Source organism: Schistosoma mansoni, assembly GCF_000237925.1.
Source record: "Schistosoma mansoni, WGS project CABG00000000 data, chromosome 1 unplaced supercontig 0094, strain Puerto Rico, whole genome shotgun sequence".
Taxonomy (NCBI): domain Eukaryota; kingdom Metazoa; phylum Platyhelminthes; class Trematoda; order Strigeidida; family Schistosomatidae; genus Schistosoma; species Schistosoma mansoni.
Window position 1 is genome coordinate 892,118 of NW_017385991.1, and position 25,391 is coordinate 917,508.

A 25,391-nucleotide genomic window follows, 5' to 3' on the forward strand; every position below is an offset into this window, starting at 1 on the left:
AGCGATAGGTCGATAACTTTTCATGAACTCACTTGAATCGTTTATGAGGTCAGTAGACATAATAATGTGTTAAAACAAACACAGTTAACTTGTTGAAATATCAAGGTATTCAAGCAGGCCGCTAATCGTGCCTAAAACTTACAGAATTATGTATTTTGATTTATTTACCGCTACACTGAACAGCCTGTTAGTTTTGGCGAAACGAGAAATATCATTGAAGTCTTTTACACTTCGCTTTTATTATGGCCGCTAAAACTTATAAATTAATAGCCATCCTTTGATGTCAAAATATTGCCTTTACAGAAGACAAAAACTTCCTCGAATATCATGGTTATTATTGCACAAGCTAGTAGCAATCTGGACTCACTAGCCACATGAATAGCGAGATGACCCTTGGAGAGAAAGTTACTAAGTTATAGTCCGGGAGTGAACGTCAACCCTGAGCGCGGGTACATTTGTCTGGCGCTTCCAATAGAGCGAAAAGCACATCCAACACACTAGTCCTAACCAAATCCATCTTCGTTATTATGCCTACTTTTCTAGTTGGTAGATATATATGAATTTAGCATTTACAATTCCACGTTGTCAGTGCAAAATTTTCATTTTACATCTAACAAACACGATCAATTAAATAAAGAAATAGAAATGAAATCAAGTAGTTGAATCTTATAACGAAATGTTTGTTTATTTGAAAGAAAAATAAATAATCTTACTAGTCAATATGATAATAATTTGGAAAGAATGTTTTACAAAATAATTTATAACTACAAGAATATCAGTGAGGAGTGAAAATGAAAAAAGGAACAACAACAAAGGAATGACTATGGTTACTGTTGTTATTCTCACAGAAAATACATTTTGCTTTGTGAAAGTGAAAGAAAAGAATTGAGCATTCAGTAAACTTACTGACAGACATTTGTGTTATTAATTTGTTAAAATATTTATAAATTAATAAAAGGAAACAGATCTCAAAAATAGATCAATGCTATGGTTTTAGACATAGACAATCAGCTTTGTTTTGCTTTTCTTCCAATTAAGCTAACACATGGAATGTCAGTATTAGAGGAACTACACAATAATCAATATAAACTAATAATAATCTTAACATAAATGAATAGAGAGATTGGTGTTCTTATTATCATCATCACATATCATGCATCTCTTTGAAAAATAATTCCATTTCTTTTTTTAGTTTTTCATTTTCAGTTCGTTGTTTCAATAATTCAGCTTTGTGAAAAAACAAGAAAAAAAAGAAGGAAAAGATTATTTTATGTGTCTCAAATGAATGACAAACGTTCAAAGTTGGAGGAACTTAAAGTCTGGGTAAAACCTGACATGACATCATTCCGTGAAGTGAATGGCACTTTTTAATAAACCTTATTGAGAGGTGCAAACTTCCTGATTGATAATTAACAGGTGATCGTACTGGAGGGTTGCACAACTTTAGGCGATTTGAAATAAAACTAATCTCTAAAAACAAACATTACGATCCTTTATTCTCTTGTCCATCAGCAAATTTTATTTTCGATATTCATCTTATTAGAGACACCATTAATAATTTGACTCATATCTCACAGTGTCAACTGATGCACATTTGTGCTTAAACCTCATCGCAGAACATTTCAACACACATTAACAACAGTCAAATTGAAAACCCTGGTCATCTTGTTCGCTGATGCTCATTGACCGATCTTGAAGAGTCAGCCCGTCCGTCATAAACTTATAATAATACACAAAAAAGCATGTAGTAAATTGAACGGATGAAATAATTGGACCATGTTTGAAAAATTTACCTTTACGTGATTTAATTTGTCGATCGAGTGTAGCAATGTTTCTTTCGGAATTTTCATATGTATCGATCGCCTAAAATTTTAAAAAATACACACAACAATAGAAAAGTGTTTTATACAATCCATCACATGGAAATAAAAATTATCAATACTCCTACCATCACTACTGTATTTCAGGAGTGAGAACCAGTCATTGTCGTGAAAAAAATCAACTTAAAACACTAAATTATTGTAGTAACCACTACATGCGTCAAACAGGTGTAATTAATCAAAGCAGTGATGCACTGACATTGTTATTCGTCAGGTATTTTGGTAACTGCGTGATTAGGTCACTAGATAGAGTTTAATCAGACTGAAGATCTGTCTAACTAAGAATCATTGATATGCAAGGTCTGAACAAATGAATATCCAGTGGTATAGTAGCTAAGTAATTTTAAAAATCATCTTTCAACAACTTGAATATACAAACAGGTTTTGGCAGATGATTACAAGTATCACAAGATCACACAAAATATGTCCCGAATTCACAGAAATGCATTAAGTGTATGAGTTACCAGGCTCGAAATCACACCGCTTATTTGGGGGATAGTGAACTTATCCTGGTGTCAAGGTTGAAAAAACTGATAATTGGTTACATCAGTACATTTATAACAACATGTTTCGTGACCATTGAATGAAAAAAAGGCTCAACCCAATCTAGGACATTGTTACACTACATATGGGTACTCCAAAACAAACGCCACACTCACATAATTACACACCAGTGGGAGAATATGTACTTCGAAGCGACAGATCGAAAACAAATATGTAGTACTTCCATGAAGTCTTGAATACAGGTCTTTGAGATACAGAATACATCGATGTCAAGACTTCCCAAACACATAGTCAAACTTATCTTTTATACTATCTGCATTAGTATGTGAACGTTAAACGAGGCCACTTTGAGTGACGAAAACGGTTTCATGAGAGCTGTATTAGGAATCTCATTCGGTGAAAGCATTCACAAATTCGGTCAGTCATTTATTAAAACAGAAAACAAATTCCGCATAGATGAGCTGCTGTGTGTGTTGGAAAATAAACCTAAACACAGGGATGGGACTGGAAGGAACAGAAATGTGGCATAAGATCAAATGAAAACACTTGAACTAAACGGGTAATATTTATCTATTGAGATTGTAATGAAGCAGAACAGGTGTATCAATTTCTTCAAAATTATTTGTCATATTTATGTCCGTCATATGAACTGGGTTGATGGATACGGAAGATCCATCTAGAGGAGTTGGAAAACTAAAATCCCGAACTAATAGAGTACATGGGTTGCAGAATCCTAAGGAAGCGAATAGTATATGAACCCATTTTAGTCACCCTCTACAATCAGATCGAATCGCCAGATACCCTTCCACTGCTTTGTGAACTAGACCTTTAGGTTAGGGGAGTTGACCCTGAAGAGAATCACCTCGTTCGGTCTGAGTGTGTGGGCGTTATTCCACTTCTTTGACAAACAGACCATCCAGTGCTTTGGTTACACATGTATTATCATCGTTCGAATAACTAACTAACTATGAATTGAATGTGGCCGGTATGTAAATTGAAATTAGACATCAATACTATCCATTTGTCCTAGTTTAAGTGGTTCCTCCGGAGTTCACATCCGAAGTTCTAGAGATGGTCGGAATTTAGAACTTTTAGGTTTCATGACAAGAACAAAAACTCATCAGAGAAGTATCTAAAGATCGATACACCAGCACAAAATCATTCCTAAAAACCGTAAAATAAATCGTTCCACCATATGTGAGAAATACGAGGATTCTGAAAACCTACAGAATTAAAGTCATTCACAAACCAACAGAAGTGATTTATTGCATTTTAAATTAAAAATATTGTTGGACAGAATGGAAGCCTTCTTCGTCTACGCATACACGAACACAAATTGATAGTGAAACGACACGAGTTGTTATCAAGATGTCAATAACAGACGCAAATTCAACTAGAAAAATGTTGAAATCCTGGATCAGGAAGATTTTCGGAAGCATCACATCAGGTCAATGTGGGGTCAGTAAACACAGGGATATGGAGACTATTCACCTGCTTATACGTAAAACATCAGAGAATCAAGGGTTAACAGAAATACAAAGGCAAACAGATGATAAAACCATTGAAAACAACAGATTGCCGACAAAATTATCAGGGTGGATAATTGTGGATTGATTAAAACGTCGACTTTACGGGAAGTAAACCCTGACTTTGCTCAGAAATAAAGTGAACGGTTCGCGATTAAACGAACCAGCTCAAAGAACATAACATACCCCAAAAAAAAACTATTACTGCTAGATAACAGAGCAGAGATTTAATGGTCTACACTCTCAGAGTTTGACTGAGTGATATATCGTGAGTACGAAGCAAAATGACAATATCGTTATAAAAAAAAGAATTTATGAACCATAATAGTGGCGATTACAATCGAAAGCAGCAGCCAGACACATATATGCTTTATAAAGTGTTTTATGAACGAACTTTCTAGATTCTTGACAAAAATTTGGACCAGTGGTTCATGAGTTCGGCTCTGAATCAGTAGGTTTAAAACATTGAACATTATTACCTATTTGCTTGGAAAGAAGGATAGTAGGATTACTAACACTCACCGAAACCAGTATGCTTTGGAACTGAATAAACGAACTTATATCCATTTGGTGAATGAATCCTATTAAGAGCGCGCATCGTTATTATCTACACTACATACAGTAAGGTAGATGATAATCCATCTTACATTTATTTTCATCTTTCACTTTCTACTAAAAACATTGTCAGTAGTATATATGTATACAAAGAGAGAATGTGTATTTACTCATTTATAGATAAATATTTATGCTATTTAAAACTATAGGAGCATCTTATTATGCATTCTTTGCGTTTATTCCATTTTGGCAATAACTGTACTGTCAATAGAGAGTAAAAGAAAAATAAACATTTATTAATCAGTTTGTTCTTGTTTGATACAGAAAAAAAAACTATTAGAGAAGCAGTGATCAGATTATTTGCATCACCAAAAATTATGATAATGTTTGATCATTTTTCTTCTTATCTTAACAAGATAACTATAATAAATACTACTTATTCACAAAACCATTACTACTACTACTACTACTACAACCAACCAATGTAGGGGCGTAACTACTCAACAACGAGACAAATAGATAGATACACACACACAAAAAAAGTTAAACTTTAATGACAACAATATATTTATACAGTATAAGTATACCTTATTAAATAAAAAATACAGTGGAACACAAATAGTCAATCACTATATTGATAGTTGTGCTGAACAAAAATATTACTACTAACATTGTGCAAATACCTAAACATACCATACACAACATTACATCGATCAAAGAAAGAAAGAAATATATATATATCAGTGAAATAGTTTCTTGAGAAAAGGTCTCCATTGATAATATAGTAACTATAATCTTAAATAAACCTTGATATAAATCAAAAAGTAAAATTAATTATAAATTATTAGATAGTCATCACATGATTAAATTAATAGATTTATAATATATATTAGTACATTAACAAAGTATTAAAGACAACATTTATCAGCCTATATACATACTTATATATCTATTAATAAATTTAATAGAATTGAATTGTAGCTAATGATTGAAAACTAAAAACTATTTCAGATTGTTAGATATGAGAACCTTAAATGTAAATGTTCATATTATAATATAAAACACTAAATTGATTGATTAAAAAAAAATTAATGCAAAATTTATATTGTATACAATATAAAGCAAATAGAATCATGCCTTACACAAAATACAGTTATAAGTTTGTGAAGAAATATAAGAAGAAAGAGTGCAATCGAAAAAGAAGTGAACAGATATGTAGTATATAGTTTAATTTAATTCAACACAAACATTGGTACTATCGGGTATGATGTGAACCGCGAAACAAGAAGCCTTAACAAACTACGGAAACTATTTTTGAGGATGTTATTTCATTTAATTTAAAGCTTGTATAACTGTAACATTTACTTTTGCCCCTACTCTATTCTACAGATCATGAGCTTTCGTTTGATGTGTCATTCACTGCCATAGTATTTTCTGTTCCAAAGCTATTGTAATTTAGACGTAACCTTTTGTACTCAATTTTCTATTGTAATCCCCCAGTTTTGGACATAATTGTATTTTCCTAATTATTGTATGCTGTGATCAGGTTAGTCACCTATTTATTCATGTACCTTTTTACACTAATCTGAATTCGCAATTCGAGTGCAAGATCGGGATAAAATGATTAGTGTTCCAGTTGTCCTTGTCTTCTCTCTCTCTCTCGTACTTGTTAGCCAATCAGGGATAGAATAATTTTTGTCTCTCTACTCCCACATTGAACTCACGTATACTAGCCTCAAGGTTAAGCCAGTCAGCCTATCGCGTCAAGGTCTTAATCTACATTAGACAAGTTATACTCGGCACTAAAGTGGGTGGACAGATTCAAGGACGTAACAGGGCACCACACAATATCAATGAAGCAAGTCGCAGTTATCATTGATAAATGTGAGGACTATGATAGTACCCGGGTGCCCAAACTGAAGCAGGTGGTTTTCATAGGAGGTCACACCTCGAGCGTTTGACCTAAAGGTCTAATCCACAAGACAGTGGAGCAACGTAAATGGATGCAGTCCTATGGCAGTCAGTGATCAATAATTAGTTCATACGCTCTTTGTTCCATTAGAATCATGGAGCCCACATGGATCCTCCTTATCCACCAACCTGATTAAAGAGCCGGACATTTGTTTTTCATCCTCTCAATTTCGTAAACACCCCTCGCTGTGAGAAGACAGTGGCTGTATACCCATGACCATATGGGAGCATTTGGAGAGGGAGAGCAGACATTCCACATCTCCGACCGTATCAGTACATTTGGGAGCGGGTAGCTGACAAAAACACAACCAACGGAGACTTCTTTCAGTTAAAGTAACTCATCTTCTATGAAGAATGTAAGAAAACACTAACCAGTATCATCATGGACCTCTGTTTCGAGCCATATGTCTAGTAATTTCTCAAACCACTGAGTCACACCATCTCTACGACCCCAACCACACAGTCGTAATCGACTGACAGATGTCAGTTCTATGCACCTATCGTTCATACCATGACACCATATCACGCACACAAAAACTGAACACCTATCTGCTCCTCTTACCCAATCCTATACTTTATAGATAACGTACAGTGTGGAAGACATTGCGACCACGTGAACAAGTCACCAAAGTTGATGTTTCAAAATGATCATACTAACTGAATTATTTCACTGAATTACTTCACAAACATCGAGCAAAACTGCTCTCACTGATGGGTTGCAAACCCAAGTCTTCACAGCTAGACTAACATCACGACAATGCGGAAGGTGACCAAGAATGACACAAAAACCGTCCTGGCTTTCCCTATAAATAGATTGATTTAATCTGTCACACCACTACCAGAACTCATACTGGGTGTGTTGTTGTGCTATCCTGTCAAAGTTCACTACAACATTTCAACAATGGAGAGAGATGGTTGCACACACTCATTCTCTCTGAGGTGCTTTTGTACAAAGTCCTCGACATTTTAATCAAGTTCTCAGGTACACCCTCCTTCAACAGGCGATCTCGGAGCACGGTTTTGTTCGATGAATCGAAGGTAGCCTTGATACCAAAACATGCCACGGTCGTTGGCCTGGGATAAGTATGACGGTGTTCTCATATTTGGGGAAATGGGACTTTATGACCGACACATCCACCATCTGACCGAAAACCACCATGCTCCTCGTCGGTCAATCTTCTACCGAATTCTACTAGCTGCACAGATTGCTTCACTTAAACCAGACTTCTTACTCCCAATGCCCCGGATGAGTTAAAACAACTTCTGGCATTGACCAAATGCAGTCGCTTTTTCTGACTTGTTGGCATATTCTGACCAGACTATTTCTCAGTCCGTACGCAGATTTTTCACAACTTCCCGAATCCAAAATCTACGTGTAACCTCAAGCTCACGGTTAGCCGGAGTAGACCACAATGTCTAAAGTAATTGCAGAAACTTAATGTTTCTAGGCAAAATTTGTCGCAAACCTACAATCAAAATTACTCTTCATCGCGAATTGATGACATGAAAATGCAATCAATGCTCACCTACATATTTCAGTAGACTGATAGCTAGGCTTAAACCGAAACCCGTTCAATATTTGGTTACATTAATACATTTACAACAATATGTTCCGTGACCATTGAATGAAAAATAGGCTCAACCCAAACTAGGACATTCTTACAGTCCATATGGGTACTCCAAAACAAACGCCACACTCACATAATTACACACCAGTGAGGGAATTTGTACTTCGAGAACAAATATATAGTACTTCCATGAAGTCTTGAATACAGGTCTTTGAGATACAGAATACATCGATGTCAAGACTTCCCAAACACATAGTCAAACTTATCTTTTATACTATCTACATTAGTATGTGAACGTTGAACGAGGCCACTTTGAGTGACGAAAACGGTTTCATGAGAGCTGTATTAGGAATCTCATTCGGTGAAAGCATTCACAAATTTGGTCAGTCATTAACCTAAGTTTATTTATACAGGGAACACTTATCACCATAGACGTGTTAGTGGGTTAGTTTTGTAGTGGGAGTACGCATCAATTGTGAGTAAGTAGGAGTAGATAGGTGATGCAGTGTAAAATAAATCTGAATATAACTATTCAACTTTTCATATTATTTGAATAAATTTGAAACAGCGAGGATATTTTTTTCAGTAGTAATCGTCATATTTATTTGTGAGTTAACACACTTTCGGTCCCTAAACCACAAACGATGGTTTTCTTAAGGGGGTCATCTACCAAGCTTTTGATCTAAAGGCCTGATCTACAAGACAGTAAAAGGATGTCTGACGATTCAGTCTCATTGTAAATGGTGATTAAAGTAGATTCACATACTATTCGTCTCAAGATTTCGGAGCCTATGTCCACTATCGATTTGTTAACAGCTTTTCCCAACTCCTCTCCGCTATGTGTACGAAGTTGGTTTAATGTGATAGATGTCAGCTTATCATTCAGTTACTTCTGAAGACAACATACCTGGTTGCGTGGAGGCAATGGGTAGTACTTTGTTAACAGTGTCCATAAACGCATAGACGTATGAGGGAGAACCCTTTCCACTGTTGGTAGTACCAGCGTATTTGGGTGCAGTGAAATGTGTTAACGACTAAACTACTGATAGATAATAGCTTGTTCACCAGGCATAATGCATTTGTAAAGTTTCACGTTCTTTTGTTACGGATATTTATGTCCGAAGTTGTACTTACTCAAATCGAAATTATTAGGCTTAAAGTTCAATATAACTTATTCACCATATATATGTCCAACTTCTCGATTTTGAGCGACATCATGTAGAACGAGAAAGTGATACAACCCTGCTATGTAAACCGAAGAAGGGTAGGCCAAACAAGAAACTTAATGATTGAAATGAATCCTTCAGCTACTCAGTCTCTTCTCCATTCATTGTCCTACTGGTTTAAAAACTGTTTCATCTATGTCAGTTTGCATAGTCGTAATCATAGCACAAAATATGAGACTCAAAGTCGATTGCGCGCATCTTGAGTTGGTTGAGTTAACAATATTTTTGAACACTAAACATAAATTTGCATGCGATTATCCAATTTCGGATAGCTTATTATACGATTTTTTTTTCTTAAACGCCAATATGTTCCTTACGAGACTATTTATTTATTTAAACACATAAATATTGGTACAAGGAAGCACCAGATAAATATGCGCCCCACAAAAATCTCATTCGATTTGTGTGAGGGCTGTGATACTGCCCAGGTGCCCAAACTGAAGCAGGTGGTTTTCTTAGGGGGCCACACCCGGAGCCTTTGACATGTAGGTCAAATCCACAAGGCAGTGGAGCATCGTAAGGAGATGCAGTCCCATGGTTCACGAAATTGAGAGGACGAAAAGCGAATGTCCGGCGCTTTAACCGGGTTGGTGAACACGGTGAGTCCACCTAGGGGAGTTGGAAAACCCTGATTCCAAACCAATGGTGCACATGGGCTCCAGTATCCTTACGAGACAGAGTAAATCTATCACATTGTGAAGATAGATATTATCACAAAAAAATTTTGTAAATACCTGAGAGGTTCAAAAGTAGTACATATTACATTATATTAATTAAAAATTATGTTGAGTAGAATAAGAAATTTTGCTAATTGGTACTGTAAACGACAAATACACACACACACTTGATAATAAATTAACTACACTAGTTGAGTATACTTCATCTAGTTTAAAAGCACTTTCTTTTTACATAGCTCACATATATACATTTTCACTAATAGGGTCTATCGATATACTCCTTTGTAAAGAAAAATGTGAAGTACTTTTGTCCCTATTCTGTGCATGTTATAAGATGATAAGGTGAGGTGAAAAATAAGTAAGGTGATAATAATAATAATAATAATAATAATAATAGCTATCGATCTAACGCTAAATATGGGTATCTGAGTGTTTTACAGGTATATATATGATTTTTATGAGACTAACAACACTTGATGTGCTACTTTCATGCCCAACTATTTCTAACGTCATTTGTTATAGGCGGAGACTATTGATGAAAATACTGGTTACTTGAGGAAAACAGTTTGCTGTTATTACATCCTTATGTACGCGGCCGAACGACTTCGCAATCTAGGTGATTTAAATTTTTTCGACATTAATTCACCTGCTGTACGGCGAAATCATCAACAAATATCGGAAGTATGTAGCCATGTCATCATTGATGTGGTCAATCCCACAAGTCACTGATTTCTCAATGGAAATTCAAGAAATCCCCTAAAAACTTTGTCAATCGTAGAGTCAATTTAGTTTGTGGTAGAAATTACGTTACAATTGAATATATCTCGACGAATCACCTAACTAAATATTAAATGCATAAAATCCGGAACTGAATTCGTTACCTAGACAATTGTAATTTTGTATATTTTTTTATTCTATATCAGCGAAATCAAATGGAGATGAGGGAGGTTTATGTGGAGGACATTGTGCATTGTTTGACTTAGGTTTCAAGGTAAGCGTACACAGGTATGCAAACAAAAAGACCCAAAAACATGAAAGAAACACTAGGATGACAAAATAATAATGCAAAACAGAACACAAAATGTTATAGACATATTGTGAAAAAGTCAATAGAAGTGAATATTAATGATTAATCTGAATTCTATAAGGGAAATTTTATTTTATTAGCCATCAAAGTAATAATCTTATTCATACATAATGTTACAACCAATATATATATATATATATATATATATATATATATATATAGATATATAGATATACATATAAACGTTAGTCAAATAAAATTGAAATGCAAATTAAATAATCGATATATATATGTACAAGAAATGAGAGCTATGGCAAAAGACGTACTGTACAATGTCGGGTGTCTCTGTTCATGATTTATTTAACGTTTACAATCGGACGAATATTTGAAGACTTTATGAGAGTCGTAGAATAATTATTGGGCCCCAAAATGCCCTGGTACGGCCGAGAGTGGGGAGAGTCCGCTCTCCCTCTCCAAATGCTTTCACATGTCCACGCGAATATATAGCCTCTGCCAGGAAAGTCCTACTCACTGCCTTCTCACAGTGGCGGGGGTGTTGCTTACGAAATTGAGAAGACGAAAAGCGAATGTCCGGCGCATTAAACGGGTTGGTGGACACGGCGAGTCCACCTAAAGGGAGTTGGAAAACCCTGATTCCAAACCAATGGTGTACATGGGCTGACTCCATAATCCTGAAGGGACAAATGGCGTATGAACCAATCGTTGGTCACCGGCTACCATGGAACTGCATCTCCTTAAGATGCTCCACTGCCTTGTGGATTAGACCTTCAGGTCAAAGGCTCGGGGTGTGACCCCCTAAGAAAACCACCTGTTTCAGTTTGGGCACCTGGGTAGTATCACAACCCTCACACAAATCAAATGAGATTTGTGGGGCGCATATTTATCTGGTGCTTCCTTGTACCAATATTTATGTGTTTAAATAAATAAATAAAAACTACTCTACATTCAGCCAAATGAGTTACAAGCTAAAACTTTGACCTATTAACTGGGAATTATGTAGCCAATTAACAAATATGTCATTAACATTTGTATAGTACTTGAGCACCATACACTAACATATAAACTTGTATATTTATTTGAATACATAAAGAACTGTTCAATACCCGATTGGTGTGGACTAGCTAAATGGCACTGCCGTTCAAAAATACTCGTGTGTTAAGAAAAAAAACCCAGCAAAACACATTTTGTAAAAACACTTTGTACATTAGGGGTTTACCTGATTATATTAACCAGAAAACGTTAGATAATTTTAATAAGTGAAATTAACGTTTACATGCAACAAAGTTCGATTTTTCTCAGTGAATAGATTGTACAAGTGGCATACATTTGGGGAAGATATAACCAGTGCTATATCTAAGTTAAAGAAATGTTTTATTTTTTGAATGATGCATCGGATCAAACAAAAATACACTATTAGTTTATGTAATTATTTGGTTATCTTGATTCGTATAGCACGACTGGTTAGGTTACCGATGAAGATGAATAACATATATCAGAACAACTTAAATTAGTAAAAATTTACTGCCTACGTAAAACCTTATGTCTAACCTCAAAATTACTGAATCTCTGATTTAAATAAAAAGTCTTTTGATAAAATCTTATAATTAAGTGCACGGCCTGTTTAAACATCTGGGCTACCTGTTCCTGTCATCTAGATATTTCAACAAGTTATCTAATTTCGTTTGTTTTAATACATCATTATGCCTATTAATCGCACAACCTATTCAGATGCGTTTCTGAAAAGTGTAAGATCTTTCGCTGTAAAGGCTACAGAAGGCGTAATCAGAGATATCGTGGTTGCTGGCAATATGCAGCGAGAAGAATGTACATTATCCATATGTCGATTGACTTGGCTGCTAAGTTCTAACTGGAGATCATCCAATATTTATCGTCAGGAAGGACGAAGAAGTAAGAAACGGAAACTTGTTGAAGTACTTTGTGCTAAGAATTCTATATTGTACCAAAAATATAATATTGAATAAAGCTAATAATAATAATTCGAATGAGTTGTGAACCAGTCCAATATATTTTTGAGGATTGACGTTGATAAAGTAAAATCATGATTAACAAATCACGTTCCCTCTGTGCATTTTTATTTAAACTTAAAATAGATTTATATCCATTAGAGATAAAAATGTATTTTTACAAAACTGTAAATGGAAAACAAACAATTGTAATTTTTATTTTTGAGTCGTGCATTTCATAATCATCATCATCATTATCATAATAACAATAACATTTGGAATAAATAAACGTGATCTAAATTCAAATCACACGTAGACTGTCATTCTGTGTTATGAGAATATGGGTATTTATATTGAATAACCAATTTACACCTTCATACACCCACCTATATGACTGATGCACAAACAACATACAAAGAATTATTCTTGAATGAGTAGGACAAAATCTTATCATATTTTATTATCATGATCATGTGTAATCACCAAAAGGGTTAATCCGACCAAAGTGTAATTGGAAAATTAACATTGAATAACAACAGGATTTTTCAATTGAAATGTTAAAGAAATTATTTATATTTACACAGAATCTTCAATTTACGAACTGACAATGAATAAAATAAGGAGAAATCGAACAGTTGTTTTATCTTAATACGGGACCCCTACATAGTGAGATAATATAACCCGATTGGGGATTGAACTCAACACTTCGAGGACTAATCGTTTATACTCATAACTTCAATTAATTCACATTATTGCGCGACCGTTATCCATTGACATTAGTACTGCTTTTCTCAACGCAGGAAATGGTTAAACTCTACCGATTACGGCTACTCAAAGAAGTAATAAAAGTTAACTATTCATTTGATGGATAAGTGTACAAGAGATACTACATACCAGTCAACCGATCAGTCATACTCAACGTAAAACCTGGAATATGCGTACATTGATTTAAGTTGCCACAACCAGATAGCACAGCTAAATGAAATTGTCAAGGCTAATTCCAAAGATTAGGCATAGAAGTCGAGAAAATATGGATTAGTAGAATGCAAATAATTCATAAGGTTTATGAGCAGAGATGTGACTTGAGACAATATCGAGGCAGTTCACACAGGATGCAGATGGGACAGTAAGAGAATGATTACTGCAGTCCTACACGTCAATGGGGAGATTTGAATAACCAATATAAGGCCTCCAAAAGCATTGGTACGGCCGAGGGTGGAGTAAGCTCTCCCTATCCAAATGCTCTCACATGATCATGCGTATATAGCTACCATCGAAGGCTCCGGGTGTGGTTTCCCAAGAAAACCACCTGTTTCGGTTTGGGCACCCAGGTAGTATCACAGCCCACACACAAACAAAATGAAATGACAATAATTACTGAAGATACTGTTCTTGTTCCAATTAAAATTCAGACAACTCACATCCATTTGATAACATTCATTTTTATTTCTTTTATATACTACGTCACTTATCCACTCTCTTTTACTCCCACTTTGTGTATTCTTAGTTTCAACTTATACAACAGCTCGCCTATGATGGAAACACTGTTTTATCTAAACGATCTCGAGTAACTGAGTGGTCGAAAGTTGAATGCTGCCACCGAATATGAATACTGAAACAGTTTTTCTGAAACCACGTATACCATTCAAACTGACTTCCTTCAACGTTCGCACACTAATGCAGACCGGACAACAGATAGGGTTGGCTGTATCTTTAGAAAGTCTTAATATCAACGTCTGTTGTCTATTAAACACCCGTATTCAAGACTCTAGTGAAGTACTACAAATTCATTCTCCATCTGTTGCTTCGAAAAGCTTGTTCCAAGTGCATTTATCCGTGGACCCTGTGGCATCTTAGTCTGGTTTTGTTGGCGTTGGTTGGATCCTCATCGGTTATGTGCTGTTAGATTAGTAAGTCCCGCCAAAGTGAGAAGAAATTGAGGTGAGAAACGATATCTTCCCGCTTATGCTTCGACAGACTGCAGCCAGGATACGATCAAGGATGAGTTTTACCACCACTCAACCGTTCTTCTACAGAAAGTGTGTTCGACAAATATTGTGGTACTAGGCAGAGACTTGTGCTCAGATTACGGATCTAGGCACAGAAGAGAGTCATTTAGGTGGCAGATGGGGACTTGATGGTCGCAGGTAGAAAACGGGGACCGTCTACTGAAACTGTGCGCAGACCACAACCTGTTTCTGGCTAGCACTAACTGTTACCACAGTCATCGCCGATGTGCCACCTGGCATATATATATATATATATATATATATATATGAATACAAGTCATGTTATTTAGGAACTTAAGAATTGAATACGCCTATGAAATTGCTGCAAACAATCGTGAGACATTTAATCAAAAGTCTCCTACCTTCGGTGACGATAATTATGAGGACAACAAACAAGCAGTTTGCATCTGCCTACATGACTCAGACCAACAGCTGATGGCATCATAGACTGAAACCACGTTTTGGACTGACCACTTCTAGCTTTCTTCCAACATACCCATACTCCAGCATTCATTACCTGTCCAAGTAGGCGATGGTTAGACAAACATAACATGTGCCCAAACTATCCCAGTAGATGAAGATTCAATGTCTCATAAACTGATAATACTTCTACGTCACAGATGCAATTTGGCAAGCCCCCACCGGGCTTTCTCAATCCGTATCGAGATCCCGTCAAACACCAACCCACTAGTGTTGGTGATACTTCCAAGTGGAGTGGTCGATACAGTCGACTATTTCACTCGCTATCGTTAACCTAGAGGTTGGTAGAAACCAGTCCTTAAGCAACATTTTTGTTAGGATGAAGGGATACGCATCACAAACATGCTCACATTGTTGATTAGAGAGGTTAAAAGACCCTGTGTTTTGTCAAGGTATTCATTCACCAAATAGGACTATGCCATCTAAGTATTCCGAGCCAACAAGTGAATCTTCTGGTAGACCAATTTATTATAATTCAGATGATGATATTATTATCTCAAGAAGAACGTCTACCAATAAGTTAAATAGAAATAGAGAGAATGAACAACTATGAAGAACACTACTTGAAGTCATCAACTCCGATTCGCTAAAATCCCTGGCTCAACCAGTAATGTTCGAGTAGAGAGCCTGTTCAATGTTGATGTATTTCTTTGGTACGCCTTTCAACGACAGACATTATCATAAAACCTGTCCATCTATGGAACCGAACGGTGTCCTACGGTTAAGAAATGCAACTATGGTTAAGCGTCAGTAGGTGTGTCTGTGCTCCAGATCCTGATGAAGGGAGTACATTTGGTCCAAACATCCACGTCCAGGTCTGAAACTAGCGTGGTTTTCCTGAGATGGACAAACTGCTTCTCTAGTTCCTGAAGTATATTCTTGACGTTTTTATCGTTAAATTGACCTCTAAGGAGACTCCTTGCTGTGAATTTCATGCGTCTAGTAACATGCACACGAACATGAGCTGAAGTTTCCTAAAGAGCTTTACAAACACTGGTTGATGGCAGTATGGTCTACTCCAACCCAACGTCAAGTCGATTTAGGCGGTCACTGTCTCTTCTTGTGCTTAAAGTTTATATTTGCTAAGAATAAATGGTTGTCCGATGACACTTGCAGCAACCTGTAACTATTATCTGTTAACTGAGCAGTGACACCGTGAGATCCACTTAAGACCCCTACAGTTAGGCTAAGGCTACCTACTTGGATATCGAAATCACTTCCCACTCAAACTACATATGAGCGTTTGGCATTCGAAGAGCAGAAAGCTTTCTATAAAATTCGTCTCTCTCTTCATCTGAACTGCAGTCATAAGGGGTATACGAAAAGACAACGAAGAGGCAACTGCGCGTATCCTTATTTTTTTGACTTTTTACTATATTTTCGAGTCGGATAGAACACAAATGACTGCCTATAAAAATCCGGTCAAGGAGAGTCTGTTTCGCTTTTGAACTCAGGGCTACATATATACCAGAGAGGCGATGGGAGGTGGCCGTCAGCTTTCCGGATACATGGAGGGTAAATCGTAAATGCTTACTGCATTGACTAGGTGGACTCAAGTGAATGACCACACTTCGATCCTGTTTGTGTGTTTTGGAGACAAAATATACAACGATAGTGTGAGATCTTCCAGTCAGTCAGTCAGCTACAACGTAGGACCAGGCACATATATGCATCGGTCCAAGTTGCCATACCTCGTTAGCACAACAAGATCAACACCGGATTAATAGTAGTTAATTTAGTGTTGGTAGTAGTATATAAATTATAGGTTGTATATAAGGATATAGTATAGGAAGGAAGAGAGATATGAAGCAATTTTAGTCTCAAGGTTTAAGGGAAGATAAAGAGTGTATACACCTACGCCATTGTGATCGATTCTGAGCCATGTCACACAGAGTCTCCAACCATTGGTTACGATAGTCACGCGGACCCCAACCAGGTAGTCTGCATCTGCCAACATGGCTCAGACTAGAAGTTAGTGACTTCAAGCACTGATGCCATGTTTTGGTTTGGCCGCCCCTAACTCTCTTCCAACCGTCCCCAATACTAGTCATCATAGCGCGTCGTGGTAATCAGTGTTCAGGCATACGTAACACATGGCCCAACCATCTCAGTCGATGAAGATTCATCACCTCATCAACTGATTTACCATCGTTCCCTAATACCCTGCGTCTAACCTCACTATTACTTACCCGGTTATCCCAGCAGATGCGAGCAATATTTCTAAGGCATCTGTGGTCAAATACTAGTAACCTACGAGTATCTTCTACTCTTAATGGCCATGTTTCACAGCCGTAAAGTAGAACAGAACGAACTGATGCGCAGTATACTCGTCCCTTAATTGATAGATCTTAGAGTCCTAGCTAAGGAAGCCTATTGTCCTACTTGATATAAGGTCCGAACATTGACAGCCTTAATATAAAGTTGAGAGTGAGGTTTCAAGAGACCAGAAATAACTTTTCATAAACTCGAATAGTTGCATAGGTGGCACTTGGAGATAAACATAGAATCATAAGAGAAGTATTGACAGTGGGGATAAAAGTAATATTAAGAAGTGACGAAGGGATCTCATCATTGACAAGATGATCTCTTTTGTTAGAATTATGAGAGTGGTTGTAACTTTTAAGCTGTCCATACAGAGGAAGGATATTTCTTCCTGAGGGACTCGAGCACGAGACTGGGTTGGAGGTGATCATGAAGATCTGGGAGTGTGACCCAAGAAACAATCGCTCAAGGCTGGTCACACAAGACTACTCCATGATAATTACTTGGTGTGGTACCTCTAGGTTTCAAAAGGCTTTACCGCCGAGGACGGAAACCCGTAGGGTGTGGTGAGGTGACACTTTTAGGGTTAAATTACTCAAACCCAACAGATAAGTACGCTGAAGACTAATGAGATAATTTAGACTGATGATGCATATATGTGCCTGGTCCTACGTATATATATATATATATATATATATATATATATATATATATATATTACATGTTGACATATACTGAAAATTGAGCCATTTAATGTTGTCGGAACATAGCTATTAAGTTATTTGATTTTAAAACAAAAAACTGAACAAGATATAACATTTCAAACTCTTTGATCAGTTCAGTATTGATGTCATTTTGAAATATAGGAGTATCGTGACCCAGAGATATTGGTGTCATGGAAAGAACATGTACCCAATGACATTATACATTAATATATAGAAAATATACTGGTATTTAACAACATTTATACACACATTTATGTAAACATTATAGCCTAGAAAAACAGTACCCATTTCAAACAAGAATAATAGTTATTTTTGCACTGGATAAGTTTCTGTCATCCATAAGAATAAATGACAATAATAGGTTGATTATTAAAGTGTTTGTGTATTAAGGAGTGAGTGTTAGTGTGTAGCAGTTTGACCTGATTTAATTCATGGCTCCCAAAAAGTGCTTGTTATAATTTCTCTTATTACGACCCAGCTATTATTGCTTAGTAATCTTGAACACGGTTGAACAGGAACGTAATTATATTCCAAATAATTAGAGTGGATGGAAGTAAGAATCACAATAAGAACATTAGTATATTTATAATTTTTACATAAGAAGATTCTACAGTCTTCTCCAAGCATCCGCTAGCACTGGTTGGTTAAGAAATAGCCAATCAATGTGTTCAAGCACAATCCTGCACGGAACATACTTCAATACAATCTATATCCCGCTAACAGTGCTCATTTGAAAGTTAAACATTTGTAAGTTATTGTGAGAGCTTCTGACACTACTCGACTTCCAAAGCCAGAATAGGTGCTGTAGAATTTGAACCTCTAACTTATATTTGGAGACAGTAGATAAGTTTCATACTTGCGAAGTGTGATTACACTCCTTAAAAAAACATCCAGTGTAGTGAGAGACATTAACCATCAACTGAGTTATTGTGGGTGCAACTTGACGCCTATAGAACTGAAATATTCACAATAATTCGTCTCTGATTAACAATGAATATGACGGCACAACGTATACGCTTTATCCGGGTAAGCTGAGAATCATAGTTAAAGACCGAAATTCAAAATCCGTTATTCGAAAATAGCCCCCAAATGCCCTGGTTCGGCCGACCATGGGGAGAGTACGCTCTCTCCAAATGCTCTCACATGGTCACGCGTATATAGTCTCTGCCAGAAAAGTCCTACTCACTGCCTTCTCGTGGCGGGGGTGTTGCTTACGAAATTGAGAGAACGAAAAGCGAATGTCCAATGCTTTAACTGGTCCACCTAGGGGAGTTGGAAAACCCTGATTCCCAACCTATGGTGCCCATGCGCTCCAGTATCCTGAAGGAACAAATGGCGTATGAACATATTGTTGGTCACCAGCTACCATGGGACTGCATCTCCTGTACGATGCTCCACTGCCTTGTGGATCAGATCTTTAGGTCAAAGGCTCCGAGTATGGTCCCCTAAGAAAACCACCTGCTTCGGTTTGGGTACTCGGGCAGTATTACAGCCCCCACACAAATCAAATGAGATTTGTGTGGCGCATATGTATCTGGTGGCCCTTTGTATCAATATTTATGTGTTTAAATAAATAAATAAACTACAATCTTAAAATCAGTGTTAAAGCGTCCTTTTCTTTTTTACGGTACGTTAGTACGGTTGATAACAGACAAACTATCAAAAAGTAATCAGTATAATTGATAATCTGAGTCGAAAAATACTTTCTTATCATTATTATTATTAATATACACACATGTAAAACACTCGAGCTCTCCTAAATAAACAGTAATAAACGAGTAGAAAGTAAAAATAACCGTAGCTCTTTTGAGATGTAGCACCCCATTTTGTACAAGTGCCGAGGGTGAAAATCTGTGCGCAAGAAAACATCACTTTTTACATGACAGCTGTAAATAAAAACACCCCACGCATGTTCGCATATAAATACGCTTACACACATACAACTATCTAAAGTTGAACTTCGTCGTGACATTCCCCAATTTAAAATGCAGAAGTTATAAAATAATGCATTTTTAAGTAAATAATTATATCAAATTATACCAACTACCCTGGTACGGGCGAGAGTGGGGAGAGTACACTCTCTTCGAAATGCTCTCACATGGCCACACGTATATAGCCTCTGTCAGGAAAGTCCTACTCACTGCCTTCTCATAGAGGAAGTGTTGCTTACGAAATTCACAGGACAAGAGTAAATTCTCGGAGCTATAACTGGGTTGGCGGGTATGGAGGGTCCACATAGGGGAGTTGGAATGTGAACACTCCACTGAAGGAGTAATGATAACTTTTCACAAATTGATGAATAAAAAAACGCAATAAACCTAGCATATTTAAGTTAAAAATTTTAATGAAATTAAGAGCTTTATTTAAAGTTCATATACAAGATCTTTTGCGACCTCAATTCGGGATTCGGCTACACGAAAAAGGATTTTCGGGGACAAAGATAATATTTATTTGAATTAATTTAATTAATTGACAAAAATCTTAACCTGCAATAGTCGCGAATCTAACACCTAATAAAATAGAAGTTTCATTGATGAGCTCATTCACTGAACTGCCTTGATAACTATGAATATTTATTAAAAGTTATCGATGGTTTAACAAACAAAACATGAGAGGTATAAATAACAGTTTTAATCAAAAACACATATTTGTCACGCCGAATTTCGTGAGATTGCTACTACTAATTTATGATTAAAAAGTATTATTTCTTGTATACAAATAAATGACACTAATACACCGAAAATGTTATATATATATATATATATATATATATATATATGTATATATATATATATGCCCCCAAATGCCCTGGTACGGCCGAGAGTGGGAAGAGTCCACTCTCCCTCTCCAAATGCTCTCACATGGCCACGCGAATATAGCCTCTACCAGGGAAGTCCTACTCACTGCCTTCTCGTGGAATTACTGTTGTTTACAAAATTGAGAGGACGAAAACCAAATGTCCGGCGCTTTAACCGGATTGGTGGACACGGAAAGTTCACCTAGGGGAGTTGGGAAATCCTGATTCCTAACCTATGGTGCTTATGCGCTCCAGTATCCTGAAGGAACGAATGGCGTATGAACCAACTGTTGGTCACCGGCTACCATGGGACTGCATTTCCTTACGATGCTCCACTGCCTTGTGGACTAGGCCTTTAGGTCAAAGGCTCCGAGTATGGTCCCCTAAGAAAACCACCTGTTTCAGTTTGGGCACCTGGGCAGTATCACAGCCCTCACACAAATCAAATGAGATTTGTGGGGCGCATATTTATCTGGTGCTTCCTTGTACCAATATTTATGTGTTTAAAAAATAATAATAATAATAATTATATATATATATACAGTAGAATTAGAAAGCCAAATGGGCAAACGATCTTTTGAATTACGAATACCCTATAAAACAAAAATTAAACTTAAAAGATCTAATGTAAGATAAATACTACATGCACTTTTAGGAATGCAAATATTTAGCATTTTTAAGATGGTTGTTGATTATGAGTGACTTAAAATATAACCAGATTCAATATCTAGTGGTGCAACATATCTTTTATGGTGGAAAGCAAACGTCATCTCCAATAATGAAAAGCCATCTCAAAATTTACTGTTTGTTTTGGTGATGTTGGTTTTGATTTGAACTTCGATCTACTTTGCATAAACACATATAAAAAAACGAAATGATGTTGGGGAACAGAAGATAATACATTTCCGTGCAAGAAATAAGATTTGTCTATTTATCCAATGTAATAGACATAGATTTCTGAATACCTATGACTATATAGCAATAGTGATGTATCATTAGCGTGTTACAACGGCTTTATTTGAGTTTTTTTCATGTATCTGTTCACATGTAGTTAGAGTGATATAAAAATGTACTGGGTTTTAGAACCGCATACCATTTTTATAAATTATTAAGCCACTAAAGGGCTATTGTATTGAATTCATATATACACTATTCAGTTGGGTAGTTTCGTATCATACTAAGGTGACTTCCAACTGTTATTTTTTATTAGATAAAACTTTTAAAAACATATTTATATCCACAAAATGTTTCGACTCATTAAGTAGTTGACAAAAAATTATTGTAGGAACCATCTTTGTATTGTAAGTCAGTTAGCACAACTGTATGAAGAGTATGCTTTACCGCAACATTTATGAAGTGCTTTAATGAAGAAATTGTATAGGCAAAACACACCCAACATTAGTAAGGAATACCGAGTATCTTACCCTCTGCAACTGTTCCCGTAAGTCTTTTTCCTTCATTTCCAAATCATCTGTAGATAGATACTATGAATAAAAAAAAAACAAAAAAGATTGGGATAATGTGAATTTCGAGACTAATTATCAGATAACTAAGTCTTATTGATACCAAATGAAAATCAAATAGCTGTTAGACCATAAAGTTTTGAGCGATTACACGCCTAAACGAATTTTCACCACTTTAATAATTTATACGTACATGCGCAAAATAATTTAAAAATCAGCCGAAAGCATTTATACGGTTAAGATAACTCGCCATCATCAGATAAGTACCAGGGCAGGCAACCATTTTGATTGCAATCATCGCATGTGTGATGCATGAAAAAACATATACATCAACAATTTTTGCTTAGTAGTACAGAAGTATATTTATCTAAGATTGTTAGTAGGAGCAAATTAAAATTTATGAATATGGATACCAATCACTGAGTTTAAGTTTCTGAATACAGCATTTAATGCTTCCATAGATGGAGTCAGTCTAGTTCATGAAGCTATTAAGTCAACATTTCGTTTAAAAGTAAATATACAAAATAAAGCCAATAATAAAAATACTAAGAGTTCACCGTTTTAGCGAAGAACAATGACTCACGAAATTAAAGTCCCTCGACAACCGTACTAAGCACTCAAATTATTCATGGTTTTCAGCCCTACACAATCATTACTCCATAATGGTACTATTACTCGACCATAGTTTAAGATGCCAGGATGTTTGAAATCATCTCGTAAATTCCACGAATTAAAAATGTTGCACTAAATAGGTTAGTGAATAACCCTTAGACGAATTTTACTAAGGCACGTTTAGTGCCTCTGGAAACATTTAAAAAATGGAAGATAGGATGCTTCCAAAAGCCGAGAACTTTATGAGTGCGGAGCTTCATTTGAATAAAAAGAGTTCTTTATACTACTAACTCCATAAAAACGCATTATAATCTACATGGTTACCTTGTCCGATACACGTGGTTTGAACAAACTACTTAACTTGTAAAAACTAGTTTACAAACTAAGCACCTAAAAAACATGGGTCGGCATCCATTAAAATCGCGGGGACTAATCCTTTAAAACATTAAATACTAATAAATCTCAGATCTTTCGATGATTCGTTTGCTCAACTTTTTATTCCTTTTCGTCAGATACAAACTGTTTAAGGCATCCAGGCAATAAAAGGCCTTTATTCAACAAACTGAGACATAACATGTGTTTTTGCAGACATTCATATCAAGAATCCTAAGACCCTGAGTCATTATACGCTAATTTATACCCTAACAAACTCAATCCTGGTGAACAACTTAAAGACCAAACCAACTGTAAAGACAAACGGCTGGCAACAAAACATCAGTAACTGGCAGTGCTCAAGTCAAGGTTTTTTGTAAAACTAGCTAACATACGTTTGTGCAACATTACTTACCTGTATATCACTTAGCTCAGCACGTCTCAAAGCCTCTAATGTGGATGTATGTTGCGATTCGAGGTCTTGAACTTTCCTTTAAGAATACAATGTAACCAAATTATAATCATACGACTCGGTTGCATTGGCTCGTTTTTCAGCATTTTCTTTGGCAAATTCTACATGTTTCAGATGAATTACAGTCTACAAATGCAACAAGAGAGAAGTGGACCGACTTCATCAACACGAGCCTGAACTTCTAAGCACTCGTTCCGCAATCGCATCAGCTCTGCTTCTAATTCATCTATTTTCGAGTCCTGGCTATAATTCTTGTGGTTCAAGTTTTCCAATTTTCTAAAATCTTCAGAAACGCAGCACTGAGTTTACCTAGAATGATGGTCATGACTATCTTGATGGTCGGAAAGCCTGTTAAGCGCATCTTTTAATCTGTCGTTTTGCATTTGACACTTCTGCTTAAGTAACATTTCTTTAGCAGCAAGTTCATACTGTTCTGAATTAACCTAAAGAACAAATTATGGACAAAAAGAACGAACTACCTTGTGAGTTTCATCGACCACACACTTAATTTGACTTTCAATGTCTGAGACTTTACCTCTTAAATCGTCTTCCTCTTCTCTAAATTCATTCAGTCGCTTCCTCAGAACATCCATCGCTAACCATAATTTTCGAAAAACCGCTTCAGTTGGAGTAATTCAGAATCTAAAGCATACAAACACATATACTGATCTACTTTCATATTTCGTTTATTTACTATCCAATATCTCCAGTATACTTGCGACAACCTTTTATAAACCGCTCCATTTGTTCGCACCAGTTTCTTGCTGTTTCGGCACGGTTACAGGTATTTAGTAATCTTTAATGGACGGTAGTTTGGCCTCTCAATTGCACTAATTCTAGTCAATTTGGCAGTTGCACATTACCAGACAGGAGGACGGTTAGTTGCAATATGAGAAATAGTTAAGTGAATATTCGGATGCCAGATGATAGTTTCAAAAACTAGATAAATATATTGTTGGTCAATTAATTCGAATTTCAGGCAGTGTGAAACAGAAGTGTAAGGGTAAAAGGGGAAACGGAGTGATCAAAGGCGTGATAGGTACAAAATAGTGGTATGTGGTAGTGACAACAGTAGGTAAGTTATGAGACATGCATGAGGCACAGCTAGTTCAATCGAGAGATGATGATCCACCAGTGTTCACGTGTTTATGGGTCACTACTCCCTATTGATGCCGAAATATGAACATCTTCGACTAGAAGCTGATAATTTGTTAGCGAATGGTCTAGTTTTGAGGGATTTTCACTGTTGATGTGACCCACATTTTCTGTCAATCCCGAAC

At 36.3% G+C, this 25,391-nt stretch overlaps 1 protein-coding gene across 3 annotated transcripts; it reads right to left on the bottom strand.

Moving 5' to 3' along the window:
• Nucleotides 1-664: 664 nt before the first annotated feature.
• On the bottom strand, nt 665-24,743 carry Smp_085290.1 (tropomyosin, putative; the record flags this gene model as incomplete). Of its 3 annotated transcripts, none has more annotated exons than XM_018791729.1 (8): nt 665-1,227; nt 1,794-1,863; nt 22,617-22,676; nt 24,055-24,130; nt 24,167-24,237; nt 24,270-24,387; nt 24,421-24,554; nt 24,591-24,743. In XM_018791729.1, 8 exons carry the CDS (start codon nt 24,702-24,704, stop codon nt 1,145-1,147), a joined length of 726 nt encoding a protein of 241 aa, XP_018645145.1. The 3 variants fall into 3 exon arrangements, with proteins under 3 accessions (XP_018645145.1, XP_018645146.1, XP_018645147.1); XM_018791730.1 differs by having other exon boundaries at nt 1,145-1,227; nt 24,588-24,704; XM_018791731.1 differs by lacking the exons at nt 665-1,227; nt 1,794-1,863 and adding an exon at nt 5,018-5,271 and having other exon boundaries at nt 24,591-24,704.
• Nucleotides 24,744-25,391: the final 648 nt, after the last annotated feature.